Source organism: Juglans microcarpa x Juglans regia, chromosome 5S, assembly GCF_004785595.1.
Source record: "Juglans microcarpa x Juglans regia isolate MS1-56 chromosome 5S, Jm3101_v1.0, whole genome shotgun sequence".
NCBI lineage: Eukaryota > Viridiplantae > Streptophyta > Magnoliopsida > Fagales > Juglandaceae > Juglans > Juglans microcarpa x Juglans regia.
The window spans coordinates 21317768-21345447 of record NC_054603.1 but is presented as its reverse complement, the minus strand read 5'-3'; the positions used below and the strand labels follow the sequence as shown (position 1 = coordinate 21345447).

At 36.5% G+C, this 27680-nt stretch overlaps 1 protein-coding gene across 2 annotated transcripts; it reads left to right on the top strand.

Moving 5' to 3' along the window:
- The first annotated feature begins 357 nt into the window (after nucleotides 1-357).
- On the top strand, nucleotides 358-26282 carry LOC121267424 (proteasome subunit alpha type-3-like). Of its 2 annotated transcripts, XM_041171286.1 has the most exons (12): nucleotides 358-622; nucleotides 812-851; nucleotides 936-1019; nucleotides 1868-1941; nucleotides 7206-7292; nucleotides 7377-7461; nucleotides 7610-7656; nucleotides 9057-9122; nucleotides 20621-20711; nucleotides 21505-21581; nucleotides 24062-24072; nucleotides 26240-26282. In XM_041171286.1, exons 1-10 carry the CDS (start codon nucleotides 519-521, stop codon nucleotides 21574-21576), a joined length of 750 nt encoding a protein of 249 aa, XP_041027220.1. In that variant the 5' UTR covers nucleotides 358-518; the 3' UTR covers nucleotides 21577-21581; nucleotides 24062-24072; nucleotides 26240-26282. The 2 variants fall into 2 exon arrangements, with proteins under 2 accessions (XP_041027220.1, XP_041027221.1); XM_041171287.1 differs by lacking the exons at nucleotides 24062-24072; nucleotides 26240-26282 and having other exon boundaries at nucleotides 21505-21815.
- The last annotated feature ends 1398 nt before the right edge of the window (nucleotides 26283-27680 follow it).

Below are 27680 nucleotides of genomic sequence, written 5' to 3'. Positions count from 1 at the left end.
GACAATTATACAGGGTGTGCACAATTTAAATGCAAAAATTACAAAGGTTGCATTTTTGTCTCGTGTTACAGCCCATTAACCGCTTGATAACTTTTAAAGAATAAACAAAAAAAGCAGCTTATTTTTCTTCTAAAAATTTAGTTAAACCAATACTAATGATTTTTAGTATTTTATAGCCTTTTTACTATGAGAAATGGTAGAAAATAAAAAAAATATAAATATTAATTTTATAACCTAACATCATACATGGTATTACTTATTTTGAAAATTTATTTTTATATAATTTTTGTACGATTAGTATTTTTCTAATAATAACATGTCCGGCGCTGAGTGGCTTGGGAAAAAAAAAAAAAAAAAAAAAAAAAAAAGTCCGGTGCTGAGTGAATTTCTTGCGAGGAAAGAATTAGCTGGGGAAGGCTTTTGTCATTCGTAGCTCGAGCTCGAAAAGTACATTTGAATACTGACACACAGAGAAGTGGAAGAAGCAAGAAGAATCGAAACGAGGATCAGGCGACAGTATGAGCAGCATAGGAACAGGGTATGATCTTTCAGTGACTACATTCTCCCCCGATGGCCGCGTCTTCCAGATCGAGTACGCCGCCAAAGCCGTCGACAACAGCGGGTTACTCTCTCTCTCTCTCTGTCTCTCTCTCTCTCTCTCTCTCTCTCTCTCACTTCATCTGGTGCCCGAGCCACAAAACCCTAGACTTATTAGTCCAACTGAGATTATCCAAGAACCAACTATGTTACTGGCTACATAGTTTCAAACCTTTTCTATGTTCGGTGATTTTGATTTTTCTTATTATTCCAGGACTGTGATTGGCATCAAATGCAAAGATGGGATTGTAATGGTAAAGTATTTCTTTAATTTATCTCCTTATTTATTTGACTATCGGGCAGTCTCTGATGTCGATATATTGTCACGGGGAATTTAGGGTGTGGAGAAACTAATAGCTTCGAAGATGATGCTACCTGGTTCCAATCGAAGAATTCATTCTGTTCATCGCCACTCGGGCATGGTATTATTATATGTTCCAAATTTTCATTTTGTTTAGTTATAATATGGTGACATTTTGATCGGATGTAAATGCTGCTATATAATATTCTGGTATAAATTGTCGTAATTATTTTGGATATTTCATCTGCCTTCATTGCAAATGACACTTTTATGTGATATATGTTTTTGTTACAAGTGAGACTTGATTTAGTGTTCTTACCCATGGTTTTGTTGGGTTTCTTTAGAATTGAACCTTGATAAGGCAACTATGTCTGCAGAAATGCAGAGGAACATGTACCATAAGTATCTATATGTAAATATTTGATCTCCAAAACACTCACTCAATACTTGAATGACTTTTTGTGATGATTATGGGTTATATCTAACAGCATTTTTACAGTCCAATCTTCATGTGACTTTGCAAAAAGGTAACCTTTATTTCTGTTTCCTCCTTTATTTTCCAAATAAGTTTTTTTTGATCGGTAAGTTTTCCAAATAAGTAGGAAATAATGAAACTTGATCAAGCGAGCTTTTGGAAAGCTGGAAGAAGCAGGAGTAAAAGCTGACTTTATTGGAGGTTTTGTCATGAATGGGAGCTTTCATTCCTTAAGAGTTAAGACCAGCCATGTTTGATTTATAAAGAACATTCTTTGAGGTGGCAATTGTTGTGCTATACTCGGTTCTGAGGTTTACATTCAAACAGATTTTTGCCTAAATGCATGGAGAATCTATAACCTAAGCAATAAGGGTAGAATGATTATTGTAGTGTCAGATAATTTTGTTCTTAAATGAGCTAGAATCAATCTTATTCTTATCCAGCATCTTATTCTTAGATACTATTTCGATCTATATTCTTTTTTTCAAATACAGGCTGTGGCAGGACTGGCAGCAGATGGGAGGCAAATTGTTGCCCGTGCCAAATCTGAAGCTACTAATTACGAAAGGTTTGTATTTGCACCTGAATATCTGTTTGTCACAGTTTCTCACCTCTAGCTCTTTCTATATGTAAGGATAAATCTTTCTTTTTTTTTTTCCCATTTTTACTTGCTATCCTTCACCAAAATGCCTCAAAGATATAGTGTAATTTTACAAACTAATTTGCTAGATCTTTGCATATTGTAAATATAAATATGTTTGCAATTAATTGTGACTATGCTACTTGAAAACAGCATCACACCTACTCTCTCTATTCCCATACATACTATGCTACTTGGACACTTTGCTCTTTTATGGAATAATCTTCAATCATGCAATGTCAAGATTAGTACTATCTAAAATCCTTTTTTTACAGTATGATCTTGAATGCATCGACACGTGCCATTTACAATAGTTGTAAGACAAATCATTCATCTGTAACTGCGTGTAATTCTTTAGAGGGATTCTACTATAGATTTTCTCTAAAATAATTTTTTTTTTTAGCTGAAATTCAGATTAAATTAGAGAAATTTGGGATCTATATCTTGTTTCAACAGAGGGACTCCATGTTGATTGCTTTACTCTCTACATCCTTAGTATCTTACTTATCAATGGCTATTGAGTTGTTTGTGTGAAAGTTCTTCAGCCATGTACATGTTTGTAAAAGCAATTCAACACAGTATTTTATTTCATGGTATTTTATTCCTTTTCCCTCTAGGATAGCCAAAATTATGGTTTCTTTGTGACCTTGCATATGCCATTTGACGTAATTCATTATGGTAAATTGTTCCTTTCCTTTCACAATATAAACTTATGCCATCACTTTTATTAAAACCAATGGCTCTTGGGGTTGTTCTTTAACCCAATCTGCCCAAAAAACATCCTTTTGCCTTTTGACTTGACAAGGTTCGGAAGTGAGAAATTTTCCTTTCGAGCTGAAGCAACACCCTTTTTGTAACAACCCTGGGAAAGTGCTAGCCACATTTGCGCTATAATTCTAAAAGGAGGACTAGTTATAAAAAAAAAAAAAAAAATCTAAAAAGACTAGTTAATTTGAAACATTTATAGAGACACTTATAAAGCCCACTTTAGCTTGTAGGTAGCCAATGTGGGACTTAGCACCTATGCATTTCTTTATAGAGTAATGCTAGATACATGCCTAGGGTGTGCAAGTTTTGTGTAGACCCTTTGAAAAAAAGTTGGACCCACTTTGAAAAAAAGTTGGACCATTATGAAAAAGTGGATTTTTTCATGTTGGTCCCCTTTTTTTCAAAGGGCTTGTGTACGACTTGCACACCCTAGGTCTGTACAAATGTGGAACAGTGGGATTGGAGTGTTACAAACATTCATAAAAAAAATTCCTGATGTCCTCATTAAGGGGTCTAGGGCATGTTGTGCAATGCTCCAATATCTCATAGTTGACCTTATTAGGTGGCTCTAATACCATATGTAACAACCCAAGGAAAGCACTAGAGAAAATGAGAGAATTTCTGGTTGGAAAAGCAAATTGTCTTCCTCCGGAGGTTGACTCTTATTAAACATCTTCGAGTATTCCGATACACATGAAAAGTTTTATCTTAAAGTAAATCATTTATAAAGCCCATTTTCACTTAGTATGTAGTCAATGTGGAATCTGACACCCATGGCTACCTTTATAACTTATCAACTGTATGTGCATTGTTCATATTCCAGATGTGGAATTGAGGTGTTACACTTGAGGTGGCAAGGAGGGAGAGGGAGTATGTGTAAATATGCCATGTAAAGATTGAGGTAGAGGAGAGAGATGATCCGAAAGTGATTCTTATTTTGAGACTTTGTAGTAGTGGCAAGAGCAGTTGGGGTACTCACGAGTATATCATAGGGTCAGGTGATTGGCTTTTTGTTTGCCCATTATTGAGTTCCTACTTGAAACATGATCAATATGAAAGGTTTATTAGTGTTGTAGACCTGAATTTGGTTCTTCTTCCAGACTTTGTAATAGTGTAAATAAATAGTCTCCAGGGCGCTAGAGAGTATAGCAAAACGTCAATATCTTGCCTGCCCTTGGTTGACTTAGGCTGTGTTTGGGTAGTGACTACTATTCAATATTTTATCATTACTTTTCATTACTTTTTACCTCTATTTTTTTTGATAAGTAATAAGAAATTTATTAATGCCAGTAGATAAGCATAGCCCAAGTACACAGGAAGTATACAAGCAGAAACACTTGAATACGAGCTATGAAACTAGAAACCAGCAAAGTCTAAAAGGGAAACATTTAAAGAATCCCCATTCAGTACAAGAGTATTCACTACTATTCCATATTTTACTATTAATTTTTTACCACTTTTTCACCACTATTCACAGATTATCTGAAATCACTTCACTACCCAAACGTACACTTAGTACTCAACATGTGTCAAAAATCCAAGGGATATTCTAGTTACTGACCTGATACATCTTGGAAGTCAATATGTTGTGTTGGCACATATCCAAGGGCTTACTTTATCTGATGATGCCATTTGTTTATGGTATGAAGACTTACGAACTATAATGGGAACACATATTTGGCCAAAATCACGTGGCTACATTTTTCTTTAGTTGAAATGCCATGCAAGTAAATAAATTGGACATTCTTACCTAGCTTACTAGGTTTTCAGTCACTTGCAGCATATGTCATGCACTCATTTTTCATAAATCATGTTACTGGATATGATGGTAAGGAGCTGGCTCCTAACATAGATGGTATTTATCCTAAGAAAAAGAAGAGGGAGAAAAGTTACAGTTGGTTTCATCATAAGTACCTAGTGTGTGAGTGCAATATGCATCTATGGAAAACTTTATATTTTATAATTGCTTATCTTCATGCATTCTTGTCTTTTTTTGGATATTTTGTTTTACATGGACTTGGTCTGGTTTTACAGTACATGTGCAATTAATGTGTGAAACCTTCATTTTTTTTCTTTCGGTCTCGTGACCTTTTGTAACACTCTGGAGTGAGTATAGGAAGGATGATGAATGAGATTTCACATTGTTTGAGATAAGAATTTTATCAAAGTTTAATTATAACCTCGCCTAATCCTTTTGGAGGATGAGCCTAAATGTGGTTTTGAACATTCCTTAGGTCATTATGGTATTAGAGTCTATCTCTTGTTATAAGTGTGGAACTCAATCTGTACCATCATAGGAAGGCTTGACGAGGACGTCAAGGATTTGAATGGTCTAAATTGTACACCCTAGATTGAGTATAGAACGGGTGTTGAATGGGATCTAATATTATGTGATACTCCATTCTGATAAGTGATGAGGGTAGGTGGTGTATGTGATCCCACATTGTTTGGGAATGAGAAGTTATTGCTCTTTATAATGTTCCAATGGCGCTCCAATTGTATAATTGATTAGTTCTTTTGGAGTATAGACCATGTGGCTTGGGGCTTCTATTGTGGTGTTACAAATGGTATCAGAGTCTATCCCAACTAGAAATGTGGGACTTGAGCTGTGCCACCTACGATGAGTTGGCCCAACTAGGACGTCGGGAATATAAGGGGGCTCTTTATAATATTCCAATGGGCTCTGATTGTATCATTGACCATTCCTTTTGGAGTATATGTCATGTGGCTTGGGCGTTCCATTGTGGCGTTACAAATAGTATCAGAGCCTATCCCAACCGACTAGCCTAATGAGGACATCGGGAATGTAAAGTGGGAGATTATCATACCCCATTCTGATAAGTGATGAGGGTATGTGGTGTATGAGATTCCACATTGCTTGGGAAGGAGAAGTTTTTGCTCTTTATAATGTTCCAATTGGGCTCCAATTGTCATTTACTAGTCCTTTTGGAGTATAGGCCATTTGGCTTGGGCCTTCCATTGGAGTGTTACGTATTGTCTGGGAGGGTGAAATTATTGCGGTTTATAATTATTTCAAGAAACTCCAATTGTAATATTGACTAGTTTTATTCCTAAAACTAGACATGACTTGGTTTTTTCTTAGCTTATTACACATTCTCTGTAATGTTATGATATTTTAATTTATATTTTGGGTTAAACACAAAAATAGTCGTCGTGGTTTACCTTTTGGACAAATTTTTCCCAATACTTTAATTCTAAACATTGTAATCCCCACACTTTCGACTTTGATTTATTTGATCCTTCCATTAGTATGCTGTTAATAGTCAATTGCATATGTCCCGTCAACCACAATGGCAAATTGATTTGTAAAAGAAATTAACAATTCATCTAAAATTAAAAATTACATAAAAAATAAAATCTTGTTGCAAGCTAGTGCCCTAGGTCTTGACCCAAGTTGTGTGGTGAGTTAGGTGACATTGGTCATTGCGACCTAGGAAGACCATGTGTTGCAAGACCCAATTGCGACTTGGGTCCAAAAGCTTGGGTGGTGACTTGGGTCTAGTGACCCCCACCCAAGCATCGCCTTGATGGTGATCTTGGTTGCAATCCTGGTTGCACCCAGGCAGCTTGGGTCGCAAGATCTAGGTTGTGCTTGGGTCATGCCCCAGGCATCTCGAGTGGTGACTTGGCTCTTGCGACTCAAGTGCTGTCTAGGTCACAGCTGGGTCTTGCAACCTAGCGTGGCGCCCAAATGTTGCATGGGTGTGAGCTAGGCCATGTGGGTTGTGGCTTGGGTCGCAACCTAGGTGCCTAGATTTCCACTTAAATTTTTGGTGATAAACTGTTTTTTAATTTTTATTTTTTTTACATGTCAATTTATCATTTGGGTTGACATGGAAAATTTAACGGAATATTACCGGCATATTAATAGAAGGATCAAAATGATCAAGGTTGAATGCACATGAAAAGTAGAAGTCTAAAAGAGAGTATAGGGACTATTCAGTCCAAAAGGTAAATCACAGGGACTATTTTAGTATTTAACCATTTTTTTAGTTTCGGACCCATTGCAGCTCCAAAGTCTTGATATATATATATATGTATGTATGCATGTATGCATATATTTTTTATAGGTAAGTTTCAAACAATATATTACCCTTCAACTGGTTGGTATCACCTACTTGATGGTTGTGTTTCAGACCTTATATGCTATGTGATGCCAGCTACTATGGCATGGGAAAGAAACAATGTGTATTTTGATTACTAGTAACCATGAACTTCATATAGGTGTTCGCATCATGGAATTACATGCTCCTATTTGCTTTTATAAAGTAAAAAATAAGACCCCTAATGAAAATATTCCCTTATAATTTAGGCAAAATCCATGATACGAAACCCCAAAAATTCTCAAATCTGCCTTTTACATTGTCACATTTTTATCTCATTTTCGTGGGACCTTTATGCAGTGTATATGGTGAACCAATTCCTGTCAAGGAGCTTGCTGATCGTGTAGCTAGTTATGTTCATCTGTGTACACTCTATTGGTGGCTAAGGTTTGACAAGACAACCAGTAGTTGCCATTCATTTTTATTTTTTTCTTATTATTATCCTTGGGTGAATAACTGATGGTGCTGCAGACCTTTTGGATGTGGAGTTATTCTTGGTGGCTATGACAGAGATGGACCACAACTTTACATGGTTGAACCCTCCGGTATTTCTTATGTGAGTCAATTGTTTTAGTAAAATTGGACAATAAATGTAGAAGGTCAATTCTTTTGCCTTTTACATAATCATTATCCATAAATCAATTGTAATATTTATGTTATATTGTATTTTTTTGTTCCAAAATGACTTTTGGCATTTGTTCTAGAGGTACTTTGGTGCTGCAATTGGAAAGGGCAGGCAGGCAGCTAAAACGTAAGTTGAGTTATAGCTGTTTATCAAATTCTAGGAGCAGCTAAATGATGTATTACAACTTGACAATTTCGTTGAACACGTATTTTCCAATCGATATTAACATGACCCTACTTTTTAACTCCACAAATTTACTTCTCTCTCGCTCTCTTTTTGTCATAATGCTTGTCATGCCTTAATCCTGCCTGTGGGTGACTTCATCCCAACCTGGACTAAGGTTATGCTTCTACAAAAGTTTGATCTTAGGACAAACTGAATGGGTATTGTACTTTTCAATGCTGTAATTGGTATATCTTGCATCGGAGATCTGCCACAACTAAAATCAAAATGAAGTTAATTCACTTCAGAATTACACAGGATTATTTCCTGTGCTTATTAAATAAACTATCTTTTTCTGGTTATTTGGACGAAAGCTAATGGGATGTTTGTATGTAAGATTTTCTCAAAGTGTGTAACTTTTAGAAAATTTTTAAACATAGGCTTTATGGGGTTTTGTGAAATTGGAAAGACCCATTAAAAATATATTTGGATTGAAAAAGTTTTTCAAAATGCATAAAAATGGTGGGGGGAAATATGTTTTGAAGGAAGATTTTTGTGAGGTTTTATGAGTTGTGAAAATTGTTTTGGTTTCATTTTGTTAAGAAAATCAAGATAAGATGTTTTGATGATCGAGATTGTTTTGGTGTAAACCAGGTTTGTACTGAGTAAGAAAGTTTTGATCAAATTTACTATTATACTTTGTTCCCAAACATGACCCAAGAATCTGGTGGTGTCATTGTTTATCCAGTTATTAGTAATGTAAGTAACGTATTCGTGAGTCTTAACTAGTACAATCACATGGTTGTAAATTATAATCATGACTTCTTAGTGAAGAATACCCTATTCCTTTGTTATTCCCGTGCTAATGTCTTATGGAACCCCCTAGGGGTCGGCTCAAGTGGTAAAAGTCTGGTCTTGACAGCATGCTCCCTCCAGGTCTAAGATTTGAACCCTTGGCTGCAAACAATTGCTAGGGGCCATTGGATTGGGGGAATATCTCCTTGAATTACTTGAGGTGCATTTGCGGAAAACTTATTGCTGAGGGCTTGTGCACCCCCAAATTTGTCGGGACTTTGTTCCAAACACCCAATGCCAGTAAAAAATAAAATATCCTATGGGACTACATTACTCATAGAAAGGTATCTTATGGTAGTAAATCAGGAGTGGGGTGTGTAATGCTACTAAATTTTGTCCATAAGGATTTTAAAATCTGGATGAGTGCTGCTGCTTTGTTATGTTATGTTGCAATGTTTTAATTCATCAGTTATACAACTTATTCTAATTATAGTTTTTTTAATTGAATTTTGATTATATGTTTTGCACTAATGATGCTGCTGATTCATATAATGAAATAATATTTTCAGAGAGATCGAAAAGTTGAGGCTTTCAGACTTGACTTGCCGTCAAGGGGTTATTGAAGTTGCCAAAATGTGAGTGTTGCTACTAGTGTTATGTAAATTTTGTATCTTGCCTCTCTGATGTCAATATCTAGTTGTAGAGTTTTCCTTTCTATTTTATAGATTTTCTTTTTGATAAGTTATCAAAGATCTTATTGAAGAACACATACATACAATCATAAAAGATATGCAATCATTCAATAATTTTTCTTTTCTTTTCTTTCTTCCATTCATTGAAAATAATTACTACATATAAAAAGATCATATAGCGGAAGCTTCAATAAAAAAATTCCGTTACATCTATCCACATGCTTTTATAATAAAGGGTACATCAAAAGTGCTATCAACAGGTAATCTTTACTTCATAATAATTGAACCCAAGATTTAAGAGAAAGAACATTACATCTATACTAAAGAAATAAAGATACTCCCCAGGGATTTAGGTTCCCTGGGTGAGTCCTAAGGGCTCTGCTGTGGGGTGGTTCCCCTGCCATAAAGAAAAAAGAAATAAAGATATATTCATGATTGCCACACTTTAGAAGGGACATTATATATATTTATATATATATATATATATATATATATATATATTGAAAATATGAAGGTGTGGTCATAGTTACTTGCCTCTTAGCTTCAAGCAACAAATGAGCTTGTCAATAATCACCATTCAAGCATACACATATTACCACATCAATTCCTAATCATTTTTTTATGGGTAAAAATAAACTCTTGATCAAATTCTTACTATCTAATTAAGGAAAGGACTTTCATTGAATGGGGTTACTTGCTTGAATTTCCAGCATGATATGACTACGTTTTGTTCCTAAACTATCACTCTTGGAGGTAGTTATTGTACCGTCCACTTAAGGGTAGCGACTGGTGTAACACTCCCATGCTCTAGGGTTAGGAATGCCACTAACATTTAAAAAGATTTTCATACAAGTCAGGTATAAAAGATTCTATAAATAAAAAACAAACTGAAATTTATTAGATAAAAGAGTTAGAAATAGCATTTATTAACAAAATCCAAGTCTTTCGCTTTTTCCAAACATCTCAAATAATAATAATCATGAAATCATTATTTAAAAGGTTCCTGAGACAGCATGGAAAAGCTACTTTCTCTAATGCTAGCTTTCGGTTGATTGAGACCTCCATCTCATCTCTTGAGCTATGTCTTGTCCTACAGCTTCATCCTCACAATCTCCTTCACCTGGACAATTAATACAAATATTAGTCGAATACTCAGTAAGCAAGTACACCATATAGTAAACAATATAATAAGATAGATTTTTAGTTATAAAAGAGCATTCTTAGTCGAACTTTCAGTCAAATACATATTTATATAGACTTTTCTATAATCTGTCTATGGCCAACACACTATTACACCCTTGCAAAAGGGTTAGTGGTCCTTGTGGTCATGGCTCCTCCCATGACTTTCAGGAAAGAACCTAGTACTCCTTAGTGAAGGGCATCACTAGGCACACTGCCAGCGAGTCATTCCCGGTGTTGCAATCACTGCTCTCCCCTCGTACCTTAAAACTTCAACACTCATGGCCCATTCTGAAAACAACCAACTTTAAGTATGCATTCATTCTCTTTCTTTTTTCCTTTCCTTTCTTTATCTTTCATTCATTTATCATATGCTATTTCTATACATATATCATGGCAAGTGGCAGCATTCATACAATCTCATTTTGCATTCATTATGTTTATAATAAAAGGTACATGTAACATGGGCTACCAATGAATGGACTATAAATCATATCATCATCGAAACATTTACATATTTATAACTTTACAAGAAGAGCATTTTGTCATTTGTTTACATAAATAACAAGAAGGGTAATATGATCACAATTACTTACCTCAACAATAACAGCAACAACACCTATACAATCATATGTACATCATCACCTCAATGTCTATACAACTTCCATCTCTTAACTAAGGGACAGACTTGAGTGTCAAAGTTTGGCATCTCTGGTGCTGTTTCTTTCCTAACAAAGGTTTTCAACATTCCATGAAATTCGATCTTTCATTCTGGACATGCTTTCTAAAATTTCCAGCAAGTGCAGTGGGGTTCTCTATATGAATTCCCATTGGTTTTGGTGATAATCTAGAGTTAGATCCTTTGTCTTTGCGTGCGTGATGTTATGATAAGGATTTGTGTAACACCTCCTTCCTGTAGGATAGAGATATTACTAACATTCATAGCATAGTGCCCGGTAAAGAGATTCATATCCTGAAATACCTCATTTATTAAAACATCACTAAACTGAACATAACTGTTTTTGAAACATGAAATTAGAAACATAAAGTAAAAACATAAACTAAACTAATTCTTGTGTAAATAACACTTTTTCCTTTCTAAGTCTTTGCACTAAATCTATTCCTGGCCCTCTGGCTTTGCGTCCTTACAATCATCATCTATGACAATTAAACGTAGAAGAAATAGAGAAACAAACAAAAATGAGTCGAATATTCAGTAAATAACACATCATACCGTAAAATATAACTTAGCTTAGCATAGACTTAATTTTTGAAGACTCTTCATAACATACATACAGCATCACATATTCACAATCATACCGTAAACATAACTTAAGTTCACGTAGGCTTAATTTTTGAAAAACTTTACATGCATACATATATCATCACAGATTTACATAGCATATCTATTCATCATTAACATGAGCAGAATCATACATAGTCATGGCAAACATGTAACATGAATGCATAAATGACTGGCTTCATGCATTTTCTAACAATCATACATGGCTTGTTCATTTTGTCTTTTACTTATTACATGTGGTGAATCATGCTTGAGTCCGTGACACCGCATAACTTATCTTGTAGTGAAACACGCTTGAATCCGTGTTTCACTTAATCTTGCATAACTTGTCGGAGTGAAACACGCTTGAGTCCGTGTTTCACCTGTCAAAACCAAGAGAACTTTGGAAAAACTAACTCACAGTGTGTTCAGCCACGTTTATTATCAATCTGTTCTATATCCTTACAAAGGAAAGTAGGTCAAATGCTATACACGGGAAGCCCCTAACTGATCCCTGATTTTTAGGCTATATACATGGTAATATATCTATACAGCTAATATTAATATAGAAGTCCTAAATTGTATAAACTCCTAAATTGTATACGTTAAATCCCCCACAAATTGATGTTGGCAACAATTTGCCAACCAAAAATTGATGCCATTGTCGAGTCATTACTTTGGTGAAGACATTGGCCACTTGGAGATCCGAAGAAATGTAAGGAAGAGATATCACCCGACTCTCCAAGGTAGCTCGGATAGAATGACAATCAACCTCAAATGTGCTTGGTGCGTTCATGGAAAACGGGATTGGTGGCAATTTGAATAGCACTAGTGTTATCAGCATGAAGGGGGGTAGAAGTAGTCTGAGGAAACTCAAGCTCCTCAAGAAGACCGCCTAGCCATACAATTTCAGAACAAGCAATAGACATGACCCGATACTCTGTCTCAGTAGAGGATTTAGAAACATGATCTTGTTTCTTACATCTCCAAGAAATTAAGGCATCACCTAAAAACATACACCAACCCGTAGTAGATCGACGTGTATCCGGACACCCAGCCCAATTAACATCACTATAGGCAACAAGTTGAAGAGATGAACCTGTAGGAAAGAATAACCCACGAGTAGAAGAACCTCGAAGATAGCAGATGATGTGTTGAACTGCAGCAAGATGGAGATGCTGAGGAGAGGAGAGGACATAAACTGACTGACCTAACGGCATATGAGATATCTGGGCGAGTAGTGGTCAAGTAGATGAGACTCCCAATCAGGCGTTGATAGAGAGTAGGATCATCCAGAAGGTCCCCTTCATCTTTCCTGTATTTGACATTTACCTCCATAGGAGTATCAACAGTAGAAGTGTCCTCCAAACCAACCAAGATAATAAGATCTTGAATATACTTATGCTCGTTTAAGAAAATACCATTGGCCCGATGATGTACTTCCAGTCCTAAGAAGTATGTGAGCTGGCCAAGATCTTTCATATGGAAAGTTGCATGCAACAGCTGCTGAAGCTTAGTAATCAAACCACAGTCAATGCCAGTAATGATAATATCATCCACATAAACTAAGAGAAGGACTATACTCGATGCAGACTTGTGGAAGAAGAGAGAAGAATCATACTGTATTGCGAAACTTCTCAAACTAAGCCCGGGGAGCTTGCTGGAGCCCATACAGAGAACGCCTTAACTTACAGACATTATGAGGAGAAGAAGTGGTTATACTAGAGGGAAGCTTCATGTAGATCTCTTCTTAGAGATCACCATGAAGAAAGGCGTTCTTCACATCCATCTGATGCAATTGTCATGACTGTGAAGCGGCAATAGCTAAGATGGTTCGAATCGTGGTCATTTTAGCAATAGGAGCAAATATCTCCTCATAATCAATCCCATATTCCTGTTTGTTTCCCAAAGCTACTAGACGAGCTTTGTACCGATCCAAAGAGCCATCAGAACGAAACTTTACAGAGAAAACCCATTTACTCCCAATAGGCTTGACTGTAGGGGGCAAGGAACAATATCCCAAGTGTGATTTTCCACAAGGGCTTGAAGTTCTGTTTGCATTGCATTTTGCCCACACTCATGTTCCATGACTTGTTTGTAGCAAGAAGGAATGGAAATAGAGGATAAAGTAGCTGCAAGAGAGACAGTGGAAGAGAAACCGTACCAATCAGGGGGTCGAGAAGGGTGAGTAGACCGGCGAAGAGTGGTGGAAGCAGGAGCAGGAACAGGAGCAGGAGCAGGATCAGGTGCTGGGTCGAGATTGTGAGGGGCACAGAGGAAGTGGAACCAGACTCATGTCGACTACGTCTTCCATACACAAAACCAGGTTTGAACCTTTCCACAATTGTCGGGGAATCATAAAAGCTAGGCAGAAGAGATAAAGATGCAGATGGCAGCTCAATATGAGATGGAAAGAAATATTGATTTTTAAAGAAAACCATATTCCTAGAAACACGTATACGATGAGCATGGGGATCATAACAAACATAACCCTTTTGAGGTATAGCATAATTAAGAAACGCACACTTAACAGATTGAGCAGTAAGTTTATGTCGTTCATGAACAGGAAGATGCACAAAACAAACACAACCAAATGCCTGAAGATCAGAATATGAAGGATAATGGCCAAACAGAATAAAGAAAGGAGAAACATGATCAAATGAAAAGAGAGGGTAAGCGATTGATCAAATGAACCGAAGTAGAAAGCGCCTCACACCAAAAAGGAGGAGGAACAGATGATTCAAGTAAAAGGGTTCTTACCACATCAAGAAGGTGATTTTTCCTCTCAGCAACACCATTTTGTTGCGGTGTCGAAGGACAAGAACGCTGAGAGATGATTCCTTTACTTTGAAGAAAGTCTTGAAACTCATTAGACATGTATTCACCGCCAGAATCAGAGCGCAAGACCTTGATGCTGGCAGAGAATTGAGTCTCAAGAAGTGCAAGAAAGCGCTTAAATACTGAAAAAACTTGGGCCTTAGCCCGTAGGAAGTAAAACCAAGTAAAACGACTATAGTCTTCAACAAAAGTAACAAAGTACTTGTAATGCGCATGAGAAACAACATGTGCATTCCCCCAAACATCACTATGAATAATATCGAAACATTGTGAGGTACGAGATACATAATGAGGAAAAGGTAGAACTTTACTTTTGCCAAGTTTGCATGATGTACAATCAAAAGAAGGATCAAGAGAAGAACATGCTTTATTTTCCAATAAACTAGAATTAAACAAAGTACGAAGTACATCAGAGTTTGGGTGGCCTAGACATCTATGCCACATCTTATTTCCAAAACCAATAACATTACATGCAAAGGAAAGCAAAGGAAAACTAGGAATAATGGTGGAAGGAAAAACGTGAAAAGGAAATAGTCGTCTCACTTTAGGCCCCTTCGCGATCACCTTTCCTGACACTTGATCCTGCACAACACAATTAGAATGAGAGAAATTGACATTACAATTATTATCAACCAATTGGCCAATAGAAATAAGGTTTGTGGAGAGGTCAGGAGACACAAAAACATCAGTTAAGGAAGAGGAAAGATCACCAACAACACTGATAGGCTGAGAACTGCCATCAGCGGTGTGAATTTTCATATTTCCATCATAATTTCTGACATTGGAAAGAGGAACAATAGTATTGGTCATATGGTTAGAGGCTTCAGAGTCAAAATACCATGGCTTAGAAGAAACTTTATGATTACCTGAGAGCCCAAAAGTAGAAAAAGCGAAACTGATCATCTGTTGTACCATTTCAGGAGTGAGTGTGTTCGGGTTTGCTAAGGCTGTAAGAGCAAGAATAGGAACAACCGGCGAGGCAGTAGACAATGCAGCAGAACTAGAGGCACCGACGGAGGCAAGATAAGCAGTACCCTGCTTCCTTTTAGGTCGAATGGGACAAGCAGAGATGATATGACCCTGTTTCTTGCAGTAGTTATAGAACTTCTTGGGGCAATCCTGAGCAATATGGCCAAAAGCTTTACAACTAAAGCACTGGACAGCACGCATGTCTCTACTCTTATTCTTCCCCTGTGCTGCATAAGCTACTGAAATAGGTGCACTAACATTAGCCTGATGTTCCATGGCAGCCTGAGTTACTATACGTTGCTCCTCACGAAGTTCACTCAAACAAGCATTCAGAGATGGTACAGGATGCCGATTCATCAGATTAGAACGTGCAATTTCAAAATCGGAACGGAGCTTCATCAAGAATTGATCTCTCTTGCTTGTTTCGTGCACTGCTTGAATAGCAGAGAGAGCTGCAGCAGGAACATTAGCATAAACAATATCTAAATAATCAGCCCAAAGATTTTGAGAACCAGAAAAATATTCCTCAATAGAGAGACTTCCCTGTGTGAAATTAGCCATCTCATACTCCAATTGAAAATGCCGAGCTGTGTTTTCTTGATTGTAAACCTTGTTTAGATAATTCCACATATCAACGGCAGTTTTATAAGGCCTCAAGTTGAGAACAAGGTGAGGCTCAACCGAGCTAAGGATCCAGGTCATAACCCAAGCATCCTTGATTTCCCATTTAGATAAAGCCTCTGCATCTTTAGGTGCGGGAACACTCCCATCAATATGACCCACAATTCTTTCCCTTTCACAAATAATTGAAACTAAAACTCCCAAACAGAATAATTTTTGCCAGTAAATCGAATATGAAACGAATCTAACTTATCGGATGACATGATCCAACCCAGAGAAACAAAATATATAGCGCCGAGAACAACCAGACTAGAAAAGACAAATTGAAATTGCCGAAAAAGATAGCCACGCAAGAAATAGAAAAAAAAATTGCACTGAAACAGGCACAAACTAGAACTTAGAACATAGGCGTTGAGACAATAGGCCAGAAACAGCAACCGAGTGCAACGAAGTGCAACAGAAACCTCTCCTCAGCAATGTGACAGAGGACGCCAAAGTGCAGAAATACTAGAAATACCAGAAACAGAAATAGACGGCGCTGATACCCACAAACACAGCAACGGAAGCGATCGAAACCCACAAACGCAGCAATTGAGGTGATCGAAACCCACAGCACCCATAGAAATCACCAAAAGCCACAAATGCACCAATAGGAAGTGTCGAAAGCCACAAACTCAGACCCCCCCGAAAGAGAAAAAAAATCGGAAAGCCACAGACTTAGGAACCTGCTCTTGATACCATGTCAAAACCAAGAGAACTTTGGAAAAACTGACTCACAGTGTGTTCAACCACGTTTATTATCAATCTGTTCTATATCTTTACAAAGGAAAGTAGGTCAAATGCTATACATGGGAAGCCCCTAACTGATCCCTGATTTTTAGGCTATATACAGGGTAATATATCTATACAGCTAATATTAATATAGAAGTCCTAAATTGTATAAACTCCTAAATTGTATACGTTAACATCACCTAACTTGCATATCGTGTCTTAATATGAAGTGAAACACGCTTGAGTCCGTGATTCACCTAAATTGCATACCTTGTCGTAACATGGAGTGAAACACGCTTGAGTCCGTATTTCACTTAACTTGCATAACTTGTCGTAACATGCTTGAGTCCGTGTTTCACTTATCTTGCATATCGTGTCATAACATGGAGTGAAATAAGCTTGAGTCTGTGTTTCACTTATCTTGCATATCGTGTCATTACATGAAGTGAAACGTGCTTGAGTACATATTTCACCTGACTTGCATAACTTGTGGTGAACACGCTTGGGTCCGTGTCACCTTAAAACTTATCTTTCTTAATGCATGAGAATTTATTAGGCTTCATGAACTTTTCGAACATATTGTGAGGGAAGGGAGACTTGCCGGCGATGTCTTCCGTGGTGGTTTCCAGCGAAGTGGTGGCTGCTTGGTTGAGGTAGGTGGGTTCTTGGTTTGTAGAGGCTGCTACGGTGGCTGTGTATAAGGTTTCTTGTGTTTATTTCAGGAGGGTCTTGGGGTGGGTTTTATAGGCAAGGAGAAGGGGTATCATGGATCATAACGAGATTGGATAGAGTTTGGAGTTGGGAGTTTGTTTTCAATTGAGAAACTATGCAACTAGGAAACTAAATGGATGACTATAAGGAAACGTAGACTCTGAGGATTGAGGTGTGAAGGGTGAAAGGATCCCAATCCTACGAGATTATGAATACTGAAAGGATAATGGTTTCGAAGTGTGAAAGAGTCCTAATTCAAAACAATTACCAGTTTGAAACCGATAGATAACACTACTTAAAATAATAATAATAATAAAAACAAAAATTTTAATCCCACTTTTGGGCCTGTATGTTACGATTTGGGATCTTGTAATCATTGTCTAAAGTGTAGAGGTTGCTGTCAAAACTTTGACAGCAGCTGTAACATATTCATGCATCCATCTAAATGTCATGCTATGTGTGGTTTTGAGGGTTTATTCAAACCCCTAACAGGTAACAGGATTTTGCTCATTCCTAGTCTTAGGAATATGAGGGAAATTTTGGTTTTAGGCCATCTGGGGTTACTGACAGCACCCCCTTTTTCATGCTTGATAGAAATTTCATCATGTTCTTATGACTTTCTTAGGGAAACTTAAGATCTAGGGCTCTCAGTCATAGGTCAATGATGACTATCATGCTGGAATTTTGGCCTCTAAGGTATATTGGTGTTGTTCACAGGAACCCCTTCCAGAATTTGATGATAGTTTGACAGAATTTAAAAGGCTGTGCATGTCAAGGTTTAGATATTTAATTGGTGACAAAATCTCTCTTTTGTGTTGTTCTTGATGCTAAAAACTGGGACAGCACCATGTGACAAAACTTGACTTGAATTTCATGGATGAGTGTGTGTGCATGCAAGCCCTATGGTCTAAATTTCATTATGAACATGAAAACTTGGCGAACTTGCTCACCTAGGGTTTCAGCCATATCAAGAATTTGTAGTGCTTAGCAGCTGTAATCTCCTTGGTACCTGGGCAGCAATCAGTAACTGGTTTATAGGCTTCAACTAACACTTAATATTTGGGTCCTATCAGAGAGATACACTGAGATTGTTGATGACTTCTTTCCAATAATTTGTCAAGAAATCTTCAAGAAAGGGTGTGAGGGCAGGCGGCAAGTGTAGGTCACTCACTGTCTTTGGTCTATGGCGGTCAGGGTTTTGTGAATGAAGAGGCTGGCGGCACAAACAGATCTTTGGAGCAGAATTTCTGTAACAATCTCTAGGTTTTATTGAAAAAGAATGGGATGTGGCCCCTAGAAATTATTTGCATCCAAGTGTTCGATTGTTAGACCCAGAGAGAGTATACCACCAAGACCAAGGCCCTAACCACTTGAGTCAACCCTCAGGGTTGGGAAGAAAACAATTTATTAGGGCTAATAAACAAGAATTTCAAAGTTTCTAGGGTTTATATTCCAGGTTAGAACTCCAAGTTTTTGTGTAGCAGCAGCATGGGTCTCCATTGAAACTACTGGAATGCCCTCGTATGTCACATCAATCACATACCAACATACATGAAAAGTCATAGTAAATCCATCCAGGCGCCGTGCTTTGTTACCAAATATACTTTTAACCAATTTGGGAACCTCATTCTGTTCAAAATGCCTCAAGTCACTTGACCACGTCTTCCTCAATGGGCTAAAGAGCTTGTTCGGCAGGCTTAGGCCTCCAAGCAAAATGTTCTGAAAACAAATGTTTGTGATGCTGCACTGTGTGTTTTTTCATGTCAGTTTGATCAGAGAAGACTGAACCATCGACCAAAAGAACCATCAACCAAAAACATCATTGTCCTCGTACACAAGTCAGCCACTTGCTGGAATTGCGGGGTGCACCTATCACCCTTATTTAACCACATAGTTCTGGATTTTTGCCTCCAAGACGTCTCCATTAGAGTTGACCTCTTTCAAGATTAGTGATTACTTGGTTTTTCCGTATCTTCTCTTATCTCTCTCCTCTTGTGATTATCCGCAATGCCAAATGCTTGCTCATTTCCAGTCTTGTAGTAATTCTTCAACGCTTTAAGTTTGTGGGACAAGATAAAGCTTTGAGTTGCTTGGAATCGGCAGAAAGACCACCATTGTCTGACCTTGTCAACAGCCTTTTGCATTTAACCACATATTCCCAAATTTGAAGTATCTTCTGCCGCCATGAATGCCTTCACAGTCTAGAGTAATGGGGAAATGATCTGAGTCTCTTTTGACATCGACAATGAAAATATGCTTCCCAATCTGGGCAAATAAAGAATCTACAAAGTCTAGACTAAGAGGGATTGTCTCTTAGACCACGTGGAGGTACCTCCAGTGATGAGAATATCCATAAGATCATGCTCAAGAAATGAAGTATGAGAAATCCACCTGTAAGTCTGTAACACCCTAGTTTCACAACATTAGGATTATGAATAACCCACGTAGATTTGATAAAGTTTTAAAGGTAGTTATGGGTGCTAATTCCCACATTGACTATTTAATAGGTGAAACTCAACTTCATAAGTGATTCTAGAGAAGTTTAAAATTGACTCTAGTCTTTTTCATGCTTGCCCCAGAACACTACACCACCATAGTGGAACAAAGATGAGATTCACCAGATCTCACTTGGGAACCAAGTCATGTTAAGATTCCCGCCAACTCATCACGGTAATTCCCACCAACTATAAGGACCATTAAGCTCCTCCCACAAATACCTTTTTGTTGTCGGAGTTGGGCCCTTAAACATCTGCAAGAGCCCACAAGAAACCATCTTCTACATTTCTAAAAGAACAAGCCACCATAAATTCCTTCACATTCTGCCTATTTCTCCACCAGCCTATCATCCCACATTACCAAAACTCCATTGGAGGTCTCTTTGGAAGCTAAATATTTAAGAGATGGTAAAGGAAAAAAGAATTTGTAGCTTTGCAGAGTGGGTTTTGGGAGTAGGATTTTTCTCATTTCATTTAAAATGGGCAGTATCTATTTAAGTGTTAAATATGAGTTATTTTGGTCATTTTGTTTCTAAAAGTGATTAGATTGACAATTTGACGCTAATGCTAAGCAGCATTTATGGAGTACATGATGAGGCGAAGGACAAGGACTTCGAATTGGAAATGAGCTGGGTCTGTGATGAGTCAAACCGTCAGCATCAGAAGGTATCACTAAATTTCAATTGCAGTGAAAAAGCTTACTATTTTTTTAGTTAATTTTTTGATATTGTATCCTCTCTCTGTCACCCTTGCATATTAGTCTAAACAGCAGTTGTCTGCCAGTTTTGCGGGTGTCATGCTTTTGCAGTTAGTTCAATTAATCATATATAGCTGAAAGTCACCAAATTTTATTTTGAGGGTTCAGTTTTGTTAGTTTGTTTGTCTATATTTGTTTTGTTTCTGTTTTTAAGAAAGTATTGCAGAGCTGAAGTTTTTTTCTTAAGAAAAAAAAGAACTGGAGATAGTTTTGTCTCGGGAGGTAGATAAAGAATAAAGAGCAGGTGAAGACCAGTTAGAGTCCTTGACAAAGGTTTTTGTTTTTATTTTTATTAAGTTTTAGAGTTTTCCCTTTATTTGCATTGAGGGCCGGACATAGATTATGGTGCTGGAAGTGCCATTTTACAGATCTGCACCAGCTTTCCTGTATCATTGGAAATATCAAATATCCATTGAAATTTGAAGGCATGCATGATCAAGTAGTAGCTTCCTGCAAGGAAAAGGCTCTCTCTCATGATCACGTCCTTCAGTTGTGTAAACCAAACCTAGTTGTTTCCTATCCCATACCTGTCGATGTTGGATTGATTTGACCTCAGAGCTATTTATTGTTCTGACCGGCCATTAGTTTATCCATTTGGTTTGGTGGCATTGCTTATCACTCTAGTACTAATCCAACAGGTTAACTTCATGCTTCTTTTGCCATCATCTTAGGATATTTCTTTTTCTTTTAAATCCTTTTCAGGTTCCAGAGGAGCTTCTCCATGAAGCTAAGGCAGCGGCTAAAGCAGCTCTGGAAGAAATGGATGCTGATTAGAGGAGAATGGACATCGAGAAAGAGGAAAGCACAAAGAAAAATTGAAAGAAGACATGAGAAGAGAAAGCACATCAAACGAAATCTGTTTACTGCCCCCACACCACCAAAAACAAAAAATTGAATCACCCTCTTGCTCCAATCTGAATGGCTTAACTGCATACCGGCAAGAACTAACAACTATTGTAGTAAACTGCACTCTTTGCATGATAGAAATGACTCAATGAGGTTGATCTTTGAAAGTTTGGTAATCTCGCGGAAAAAGATAATTGATAATAGACAGTCGCTCAACAACTCTTTCATAACTTTCTATTAAAATATTAGATTTTTTAAATTCAATTCAAATCTATCAAAATTAAATAAAATATAACTTGAATATACTTAATACATATTTGTGTAAGTTGTAGATGAGTTGTCTGCTTATTTATGGAAAAAGGCAAATGAGTCAGGTAAAAGACGTATGATTTAGATTCTTTAGAGTTCTTTGACTTAATACTGGGATGTAAAGCATGAGAGAGATAAATATATAAAATGAACGTCATAATATTTATAAAGCATTTAATATTGTCCAAATAACTTATTCGGGCAGTTATAAACGCCAAGGAGTCATTTCATGCATCTATTTCTCTTCCACTTTAGACCTTAGAGTTCAGTCAAGAACTATAGGGGATCTCAATCATAGGGGTGAGCACCGACTTAGTTGGAGTTCAAATATGAACTCGAATTCTGACTCTTGACTTGTGTAAGCTCCGATTCTGCTCCGACTCCGAGTTGTCTAAGTAGAGTCGGATTTGAACTTTTAACTTTGGACTTTTCTTTAGCTTCATAATTAGCCCATTTAAAAAAAAGTTTGTGAGCTATCAAATTTCAATTTTTTTTGCAAAAATTGAAAACTAAAACTAAATCATTCACTGCTAATTTACTTCTGTACTAATATCTAACTTATTTTTATACTAGACTTATACTATAGTGTTACATGTTATTATATTATACTAGTGTCTAACTTATTTATAACTTATTTCTACACTAGACTTATTTTTAGTGTCTAATTACATGTTATTATATTTTAGTAAATTTGTATTATGTGTTATTAACTTATTGCACTAGACTTATTAGTTATTTCTATACTAGTGTCTAATTTATTTCTATACAAGACTTATAGTATAGTGTCTAATTAAATGTATTACTAACATCTAACTTATTTCTAACTTAATTATATACTAGACTTTCTAGTGTCTAATTACATGTTATAATACTTTAAGAAATTAGTATATGTGTTATTAACTTATTATACTAGACTTATTTAAATACTAGTGTCTAACTTATTTCTATACTTGATTATATATGCTAATAATACTACGATATTTACATATACTAAACTATCATTAGTCTATTTATATTATAGTATAATTATACTATTTTTTAATAATTAGCTCATACTAGAATATTATTGAATTTAGGTATATAAGTTCTAGTTATATAACTATATAACTATACCAGTATATATGATAAATATACAGATAAATACATATTTTTATAACATATGTACAATATTAAAGTCGGAGTCAGAGGGCAAAGTCAGAGTTGGAGTTGGATTGGATCGGAGTTGGAGTTGGATTGGACTGGAGTTGGAGTCAGTTCAGCAACACATCTGACTCCGACTTCGACAGAAAAATTAAAAAATAAATTCGACTCCGACTTTGTTTTGTTTGAGTCGGAGCGAAGTCGGAGCGGAGTTGGAGCGGAGTCAGACTCGGAGTTGGATTTTCATATTTTTGTTCAGCCCTACTCAATCAAATGTGTATATTTTCAATTAAGGGCATGTTTGGGTAATTAGATGAGATAAGAATTCTGTGAATAATAGTAAAATGGTTTGAGTTAAGATGTTTTATTGGGTTTTCAAAAATAAAAGAGAAAAAGTTGAATAAAAATATTATAAAATTAAAATTTTGTTAGAATATTATTTTTTAAAATTATTTTTGTTTTGAAATTTGAAAAAGTTGTATTAAGTTTTGTGTTTTATTTGAAAAGTTGTAATGATTAGATAAAAAAGTTGAAAATTTGAAATTGAAAAGCGTTTTATATTTAAGTGACGTTTGGAAAGAAAATTATGAAAATTTTTGAGATAAGATGAGATTATCTCACTTTGCAAACCAATGAAGTCTCCAAATTCTCTTCACCTCGTTTCAATAAATCTTCTCAAGGCCATCGATTTTTGTGAACCTCATTTAAGTCTACGAATAGAAAGCTTTCTTTCGACAACCATCATTAGAGATTGGCATTTGTTGGAAGCTTCATTCCTAATAGATCCATTTGCTTTCTAGTTTGAAAATTTTTGGATGCAGTCCCCGAATAGGGACTGCGTGCACACAGATGAAACAAATTGTTTCATTGCCAGAGAGATGAAACCCTCTGGATTAGAAGCCCCAAAACCCCTTTACCCTCCCTCTGAAACCCTTCCCCCTCCCTTTGAAACCCTAACCCTTCTCCATCCCTCTTTTGAAGCCTCGATTCTTCGAAATCCATACCTTGATTCACGACCATCCCTCCCTCTTTTGAAGCCCCGAATTAGCGAAACCCATTCTTGATTAACAATCGATTAAGGTTTGACTTCGTGTAAATTTGATTCACGACCATTGAGCTTCGAATTTGCATCTATCTACTTCCTCTCTCAGATTTTATCCCTACCAATATCCTCCTTTTGCTTCTGATCTCAAAGATCTTATTATTTAGAAATTAATTTTTTCTTGGGGGAGCCTTTTAAACCCTTTGATCAACTCATGGGAACACTACCAACAAGAAGTTTTTTTTTTTTCCTTCTTTTTTTGGGGATTAATTTATTGAGTTATTTTTCTTTTTGCTGCCTATAGTGGTGGGTAAACCTGTTACTTTCAAGTTACAGTTCAAGTGCTCTGCCCAAAACATACAGAAAATTGATGACTCTTACGCCCCCAGCCACCGCTTGGGATTGGACGGTGACTGAAGTATCGAGAGATGTAACTCAAGACTACATACCCCCGTACATGACAGTTAAGATGTAATGCACCTATTGTATTATAGCAATATGCAATAAATCATAGTGAAAATATATGTAAATCTAAGTAAGATTTAGAGCAATTTTTGCCAAAAATATCATGGTACCATAAAAAACTAAATATCCCAAAAGATTTCATTGTTCAAATTTCCTCAAAATAAATAGTGTTTTACATTATGACCCATAAAAATCCAAGCGTCCATTCATTTGAGATACATACAGAGACTCATTTCCTTTTGAGGCGGTTCGGGCTGTTGAATCCCCAAACTCTGAGCAACCCTTTGGGCTTCTACGATGTACTACCATGCTTGTCTTAGATGACTCGTTACAAAATCCATACGATCTCCTAAGGAGAGTGCGTCCTTATGCTCGGATGACCTTGGTGAGTCGTGGTCCTTATTTAGAGTATCTTGGATGTCCTTAAGGTATCGTGAAGTATTCATTCAACAAACAATAATAAAATTGTAGCGGGTCTCAAGAGTGTACTCGTCCTCGACTAGGTCACTAATGTTATTCATTCTGCTTAGGGTCTTGAGTACCTATCACAACTTCTACCATTCTAGGTTGGGAATGATAGTGAAAACTACCACGGTGAGATTTCGAGAAATCTCAGTAAGTAAACAGACAACATACCACAGATAACATAGGCATATAAAGTCAAACCATGAAATGAATGCATGGACATGTACTTGACACAAAACTTGGTTCATGCAATTTAACTTTCCATAAACCATCTTTTCATTTTTGCACATTGAACAATATACATATAACACATTTTTAATTCTTTGCCTTGTTTACTTCTTGTAACATGTAGTTTGGATACCTCGCGACTCCCCTATGCACCGTTGGTTCTCCACTAGTTACCACATTATCCAATGGCCCACTTAATCGTGGTGACTACATCATAATCCTTACTATGCAGCATTTCGCCATTTCGCCTTCACCACATATAACACATGTGGCACTGATTACGCCCAAACTAGTACTCGGTGTTATAGTATAGTTCAGGGTGTCGATCTACAGGGAGTCACAAGCTTAAAAGAAAATATCAAATTATAATATGACAAGAATATGGAAATTCTACCTAAAGCACGTAATTAAAATGAGATTATGGCACGTATAAGAAAGCAAGTAAAGCTTTGGGCTTCCTTCAACCGGATCCAATACTCAGACTTTTTCAATCCAAACGATATACACAATTAAGAATTATAGCACCAAATTTTTAATTGGAAGATATGACATTATATTTATCTACTTTCTCAAATTTAATTGTAGAATCTATTCTCCCTTTACAAACCACGGTTTTCATATATAAAAATGAAAATTAGATCTAGAGACAACACTATGTTCACAAATAATAATGCATCAAAAGATCACATCAATGACATGAAAAGCCTGTTTAAGCCACAATCATATATTCATAATCTTATAGCTCAACAAAATCAAACAATAGCAAGATTTAATATAATTGTCTTAAACTTATAATATCCAAAACAAATAGAGAATTGAATTCTAGAATCTTAAACAATAAAACTTAATCTATGAATTGAAATATAGTCAAGTATTTTTAGCAATCAATTTCCGCCCTAGTCCAAGATTTAGCTCTCCATAGAAGAACTAAAAAATAAAAACGGTATTTTTGTCTTCTCTAGATTTGTGCCTCCACTCTTCAAAAACTCATCCATTTCATGCTAATGATATGCTTATATATGGTAGAAAAGAAACCCTAATGTCTTCATGATTCCTGAATAAAAAAATTGTCTAAATTTTAGGACTCAACTTGGAAGCTACATACGTGCTTCATGAGGTTGAATTTAGAAATCTTTAAAATAGCTTTCCAACGCATTAAGAATCGCATCAATCGGATGTGTGAGTGGAAAGTTATGAGCAAAATAATAAGGTATGTCCAAACTGTCTCCTAGCGTGTTTTGGACTTTGATTTTTTTTCTTGATCCGAATTACTCTCAAGCCCTATCATTATCCATATTTGAAGAGTCCTACACTCGTTGAAAGTTCTTAGGTTGTTCCAACGTCTTGCCCACTTGAAAGTCATTTGAATTTGACTGGGCTTTGACTTGCTCTTTTATAGACTCTAAAATTAAACATAAAAATCTGTTTGGAGTATCCCAAAGTAAATAGAAACTCAATTCAAGAATACACATTAATTCCTATAATTTCTATTCATATTTTAGCATTTTAGTCCAATAATAGGGTATTTAGATTGCACTTTCGTGCACTCATCAGACACCCACTAGCCTTAGGTGCTACTCCGCTCTGGTATCCTTTCCACAAGGATCCATTCAAGGCCCGTCGATGGTACTTTGTCGACCCAGGAGCTACCACTCCAATTTACACACTCCAGAGTGGACAAAGGAGTTCCACTAGGACATTCTCCCGTCTTAGCATTTGGAGTCGTGATAAAATATGTAAAAACTCTTTTCTTTGAAAACAATACACAACCCAAATGCATGTGACATGAACTTGTGACACTTTTCTTTTCATGCATCATGTGAACATGTAAATGTAGAGAATCATATAACCATATAACACAACATTGAACATCTCATGTTACGTCTTGAAAATATTAGAACACTCGAATACTTAGTTTACAAACATAAGCAATAGCATTTGAGGCATATCAAAGTAGAAGAGTAATATCTTAAACCCGAAAACATGTGCATGGCCGAGTCATTTGAGACTAACACAAACATGTTATAGCAAAAAACTTGAACCAATATTTCTAAGCATACCTGAAATATCATGAACAAGTAAACATAGCAAGAACATCATGCAGATCCAATTATAAGATGTCGCATAGCAAGAGATTATAATCAATCAACTAGTGGATAGCACATAAGAATGCAAAGTTCACGCAGCATATACAAATATTTTCCAAAGTAGGTTGAGAGTCTGCTTACAAATATCCGTAGCAATATAATTTTCACAATTAAGCAAGCTGAAAATAGAATTTGAACTATTAGACGTAGTAATCAACACAAACCCTAGTTTGAGTAGGTGTAGGTCTGTGTCGTGTCTAGGGTTTTGCTCCCTGATGGTTGTGGAGCTTATTCCA